This window comes from Ictalurus punctatus, chromosome 18 (genome assembly GCF_001660625.3).
Source record: "Ictalurus punctatus breed USDA103 chromosome 18, Coco_2.0, whole genome shotgun sequence".
Taxonomy (NCBI): domain Eukaryota; kingdom Metazoa; phylum Chordata; class Actinopteri; order Siluriformes; family Ictaluridae; genus Ictalurus; species Ictalurus punctatus.
The window spans coordinates 8105245-8111797 of NC_030433.2; the positions used below are offsets into that span (position 1 = coordinate 8105245).

The 6553-nt window shown below is 36.6% G+C and overlaps 1 protein-coding gene across 1 annotated transcript; it reads right to left on the bottom strand.

Annotated features, from left to right (window-relative positions):
• Positions 1-718: 718 nt before the first annotated feature.
• Positions 719-5178, bottom strand: grp (gastrin-releasing peptide). Its single transcript, XM_047162024.2, has 3 exons — positions 4915-5178; positions 2234-2484; positions 719-1080 (listed from the first exon to the last, which is right to left on the bottom strand). The coding sequence occupies exons 1-3, from the start codon at positions 5051-5053 to the stop codon at positions 1027-1029; spliced, it is 444 nt and encodes a 147-aa protein (XP_047017980.1). The 5' UTR covers positions 5054-5178; the 3' UTR covers positions 719-1026.
• Between the last annotated feature and the right edge of the window lie 1375 nt (positions 5179-6553).

The window sequence follows — 6553 nt, forward strand, 5'->3', positions numbered from 1 at the left end:
TTTATAGAAAATGAAAATAGCAATAAAGTGGACATCGCTTCACTATTGTGTTCTACTTGAGCTCAAAATGACTCATTTGAAATGATTTTTCTGTCATGATGATTTATGTGCTCAGCTCAGTTTGCTGAGCAATAATAATAATAATAAAAACAACTTCATGTTCAAGAACAACAAGGTGTCAGGTGTGAAAAGCTCACTCACTCACTCACTCACTCACTCTCATCCACTTTCTCTAAGCACTTTGGCCCAGATCATGGAGGATCCGGAGTCTATCCTGGGAAACCTGGGTGTGAGGCTTGTGATGCCAGTGTACTGTACACCCTGGACAACATAAACTAATGTTTTGCTGATGTTCCATGGTATTAAATATAACTATAAATGGATAAAAAAAAAAAACCTATAACGAATAAATAATCATAATCGATGCGAAATTGCTGTAGTTTGAGAGGAACACATCACTTCAGGCTAAAGCTGTTATTATAGGAACGTGCTCAACAGTGTGGGAGTAACTGTAACTCCTCACATCGTTGATTATTTTCCTGAGTGTTTCATTTCAGTATATATTTACTGTGACTCCTTTAATCCCTCGTGCATCTGTTTTGGGTTTTTGAAATAATCAGAAAAATCTCTAATACTGAGATCCTACATTCTAAAACGTGTTCAGTCTTTAATAAGTGTTTAATAATGAGTATAATACCGCTCGATTTATGCGCAAATTGGTGTATTTAAATCCCACAAGGTTTATTTCAGGACTTTATTGAAGACATTTGACAAAACATCAGTTACACAAACAGTTCAGAAGAACATAATTATATACGTAGGCCTATAAAACAATGGCATATAATTAGATTAACTTACAAAAAAACAAAATAGAAGTTATTTCTGAGCTGATGTGGTGCAGAATGAACAGACAGTGAGATTTAGGTGTTTATTTTCTAACAGAGTCGACTGTGACGCAGCGCGGCCATTTCTCAGCTGCTTCCAACTGCAGAATCGCTGATTATAGATCAGGCCTGACACTGGTCTTCAGCTGGCGTCTGCGTCTCTCTTGTTTAACGCCAGTAACAATAACCTTGCTGCCTGGTATCGAGAAAAATAAATGAGGAGATATTAGATATGAATTATTATTGAAATTAATTTCTTTACCGAAATCGTGATTCTGTATATGTGCCAATAAAAATGAGTTTTTAAACATCACAATGAAGTCTTTAATGTTCATGATAAAAACATTGTATTTTTCTATTTAACTTAAAAAGGAACCTCAACAGAGTCACGAGATTTGCTGTACGTGACGTTTGAGTAGATTCTAACGCATTTTATATCTAAAACACCTCACCCTAGGACCTGGTTTTGTAACTTGCTAGCTAACTCATCTGAAGACTGACCACAAGGGGGAGCCCTTATCATAGAGTTACTGTACTGTATATAGAGTTAGCTTTTGTACTGAAACAGCCAACATAGCTAGTCATGCTTTGGACGTTAGCTAGCTAAATAGACATGGGAACGACTCCTGTCAAACTACAAACACAGATATTGCAGTCGATCAGAACAGTAATGAAAATTTTGCCATGAGATGTTTACAAACATTTGTGAATCTATTTCTTGTTCAGCACAAAAGTTTGTTTCATCATGTATTTCAAACTATAATGGGGAATATAATCGTCTATGAATTAATCTGAAATAAGGATCCCAATATTGCGTAATGCAACAATTAGCGCACAATGTATAGAGCTGTACTGTATATCTGCTATAATCTGCTACTTGAGCATTAAGTGCTCCCCCTTGTGGTCAATTTTCAGACTGCAAATACACAATTGTCACACACAGCAAATCTTGTGACCCTTCTGAGGTTCGTTTTCAATAAAGATTATTGTCTTTTTGTTTAAAAAGTCACTCCTGTAATTAAAATATATAAGCTAATCTGCAGCATTTCGCATTTAATTGACCATTATGACATGTCTAGTGTGTGTCCGCTTTTTATTTTGTTCTTTTATAGTAGACAAAACTGCACAGTAAAATCCCTAATGTTGAATTAACAGTCAGAGTGTTCTGGCATGTCCAGTTGGGCAATACAAACACTGTAGGGTGTAAATTCAACACTCTGGATGTTAAATCAACACTGGGGATTTTGCTGTGTACTGATGTTTGTGTTTTACATATAATATCATGATATATCAAATAATCACTCATCAGAACATGAATATAAATATTAAACTGGAACATAAGAACCCACCTGGTTGACCTCCCTTTCTCTTGCCAACTGTTCTTCCCACGGCCTCCTCAGTTCCATTGAAAGCTCTCGTCTTTCCCTCTCGTCTTCTGTAGCTTTCTTTGGTCCAGAAAGAGCCTTGATGAGAGCCTTCAGCAGGTTGGACGGCTGTGTGTGTGTGTCGGCTTCGGCTGTGATTAAATAAGCCTGAGCTTCGACATCATGGTCGTCCGAGCCCAGCGTCTCGTCTATGCTCTTCTTACCCATCAGGTGTCCTGTGTAGAATGACCAGGAACCGTTGGATTACATAAAAAAATGTCCACTAAAGCTTTAAATACTGCAAGAAGGAGCAGGGATTGTTTGTAGACCTTACCCTAGTAGGCGTGTCTTGGGGTAGAATAGGTCATAAATTTTGCTCTGTTCATTACTGTGTGGGAGTTTTTAAATATCAAACTTTTTTTATTGATATATATTATCAACTGTTTGTGCTTTATTTATTTATTTTTTTGATGGTGTGGATACAGATGAATGAAAACACTGTTGCTAGGCAACCAGAAAGCATAACACGCATATAAATAAATAAATATATATATATATATATATATATATATATATATATATATATATATATATATATATATATATATATATATATATGTATATACACATACATACATAGTTGTTACTTCTTTTTGATACAGATAACGCAAAGGCAAATGATACAAACATGTCGGGAATATCAACATTTTCCTTAGTTGTGTCATTAAATTACTCAGAAAAGGCTCAAATCACACTGGAATTACACTTAGCATTGAGCGCTAACCAAACTTCCAGTAGTTCTGCCGTATTGAGGAAAATTGATATTCGGAGCTGGCAGAAAGTCAGATTCTAAAAGCGTCAGCATGATTGATTATGCATTTTCATGATTACGCAAAGACAAAACCATCTTTGCAAGTTTACAGTCTTGGTGTTCCTCAGTAGGCCTACAACAGAATACAGAAGTTTGGTTAGCACTGAATGCAAAGTGCAAAGCCTAATTCCAGCGCAATTTTAGTCATATAGAATCTTTCTTTTAATAATCTGAGAGAAATACTGATACTGATCCCTCACACCACTGTTTCATTTGACTTTACATTATCCGTATCAAAAAGGATTAACAACTACATGCTAGCTAGCTAAGACATTAACCTCAGTAATTAGCTAGTTTGTGCTAGTGCTCGCTCGCGATGTTTTGCTGTTGCCTAGCAAAAAAAATTCTCATGATTTAATCTGGCGTAAGGGTTATTTAATAAAAGATTCAGATGGAAACAGAAAAACTGGAAAACCTTCAGCGGGGCAAAAATTATCATTTTAATTCATGTTTAAGCCTGTAAGGAGTGTTTACAAATACATTATCTTGTAATTTGACCTCTTAAATGCCTTGCGCACTATTAAGGATCATGAGTCAAGAGTCTAAAGATCAACATGTAATTAGTATAATCGTTTCATTAAAGTGAACCTGACATTGGAAATAAAGAGTGTACACACTTCGTTAAGCGTTTCTTTAAATAAATAAAGAATCAGTGATGTCACTGTTACTGCATCTGACTGCCACTTTAAATCATCAATAAGCACAGTAAGTACTTCACAATAATGAGAGCAAAATAGCAAAACAAAACACTTTAACCTCCTCCTGCAGCTCTTCTAGCGAATCACACGGTAACATGGCTTTTGTGTCTGTGCTTGAGGAGGTTGTTAAAAGCTCATACGGCTGATTGGATATAAAAGAGAAACAATAATCAGCTGCGGTTTGATATTAAACTGTGAATGAAAAGCACACAGAAGCTGACAGAGGGTTTAAAGGTAAGAGGTAAACTCAGATAAAACAAAAAGAAGAACAATACTAATAAAGTTTCAGAAGATAAAATAAAATTACAGCAATGAAACTTTATATTATTAGATTTGTTTCTCTGAAAAATTATAATAATAATAATTATTATTATTGTTGTTGTTGTTGCTCTTGTGCAATTTTTTGCTACAAATTCCAAGAAATGATTTCCCATCTAACCAATCAGACTTAAAGATTCAGTATCTCAGTGCTACAAAAGAAAAATAAATATTATTCCAGTTAAACATTTAAAACGATGCATTTCTCATGATAATGACTCTCAATTCTAAGAAATCTAATCATATCCTGTAATCATAAACACTGTCCTAATCCTGGTCCTCATCCCAGGACTCTTATTCACTCTTAATCTGCTCACACCCAGTACTTTTTCTCTCTTGTTTACTCTTCTACACCTGTATACCGTCATAATTTCTAACCTCAGTCACCCAGAAGAAGAAGAAAAAGAAGAAGAAGGAGAAGACAGGTTTTTCTTAAGACTTTCCTTAACTGTCTTTAAAAGTACAAACAACATTAAACTGAATGAAAAGACTCTTTAGATAAAAGTGTTAAATAAACGTGTCCTTACAGAAACCTTCAGTGATTACACATGCTTTAGCAAAAGTTTACATGAAGCATCCACAATTTCTTTGGCTTTAAGAGTTTATATTTTTATTTTTATGCAACCATAAAAGTAAAAAAAAACAAAAACCTTAAAATATGGCATAATCTTGATTCTCATGATCACCATGATCCCAAAGCGCCCATGCATTAAGTGATTTTTCATTATTAATACACTGCTATTTTTGTATTATTAGGTAGAGAAAGACATCCTGCTCACCCACAGCCCAGTGGTTTCCACGTGCATACACTAATTTGCTGCTTTGCGCTTCATTATGCAGCTGAGCGTCACAACTGAGGAAAAACAGCAACACAGACAACACCGACATCACGAGTCTGTATCTCCATAGGACGCACATGGTGATGAAGCGAGACGGCTGGACTTCTAGTACTCCTTCTGTGAAGTGCAGTGGAGCATGTGTGTGTGGGTGTGTGTGTGTGAGAGTGCGTGTGTGTGTGAGTGTATGAGGGTGTGTGGAACTCGGCGTATTTATACCAGAGCAGGACGCAAATCAGGTGAGCAGCCTGTAAGTCTAATGACGTGCGAATGAGCGACACGTCAATCAATGCAAAAACAGCATTCACTGTTCATGGAGAAATGTCAAAGGCTTAATATGGTGATTAATATCATCAAGGCCAGCTTTGCCCCCACCATCCACCCCTCTGCTATCAAACCCCCACCATCACCCCGATGACCAATGAACCTTTTATACTGATGGAACTGATATATGTTAGTTACTTTTCAGGTTTTTTCATTCTACAATCTACAAAATTGATCACGGTTCCCTTTCCAGTGTCTCTCATCTCTTTGTTTCCTTGTTTTTTTTGTTATTGTGTTCACAGTTTCCTCCTTTCATGGTTTGACAAGCTTGTTTTCTTATTCCCTTTCCAATGTCGCAATGTTCCTTCTATCCTTCGATTTCCTTCTATCCTAATAACCATCAAAAGTCATACAATTAATGATCTCAGTATAAATACATCTGTTTCTCAAGCAACCTACAGTTTTTCACCTAAACAAACACCTAAGCATCATAAAAAGACCAAGGAGCAATCACAAGAAGTCCAGGACAAAGTTCTACAAATACAAATACATCAGTTTTGTTTTAAATATAAAGAGCATATTGCAGACTTTAAACATCTTGTGAAGTGAAGATTAAATCCATTATTTAAAAAACAAGTAAAGAATATGGCATAACCGTGACTAGAGGGAGGTGTCCATCAAATGTCATTGATCATGTAAAGACGGGATTAGTCAGAGAAGCAACCAAGAGAGCAAGGACAACTCTGAAGAAGCTGAAGAGATCCATAACCATAGCCCTGACAAGCCAGAAAGCTGGGCTTTGAAGAAAAAGTGTCACGTATCGTGAGGTAACGGAGATAAGGTAGGATGCAATCGCACTAGAACAGGTTTATTTAAGAGAGAGACAGGCAGACAAATCCAAAACGTGATCCACAAACGTAATCCAGTAACATGCAAAGTTCAGGCGATCGGCAAACAGGCATAAAGGGGTGAGGCAGGAATCAAGGTCATGGTCACGGAAATACAGGGTTGAGGAACAAAACAAGAAACATGAACAATAGCGCAGGACTGGTAGCAGAGAAACCAGCGTGAACAAAACTAACGAACCTAAACATGAACCTAAACATGAACCTAAACAGGAATCATGAAACATGAACCATGAAACATGACATGAACTAAGACTATGGTTATCTATCGTGAGGACTCTAAACTAAGTGACTAACTAATTCAATATTCCGCGCAGTGTGCTAGGAGGCGCGTGGTATATATACAAACATAATCAGCCTCGTAATGGCTGACGGCTGAGGGCGATTCAGACACACATGAAACAACAGGCAAT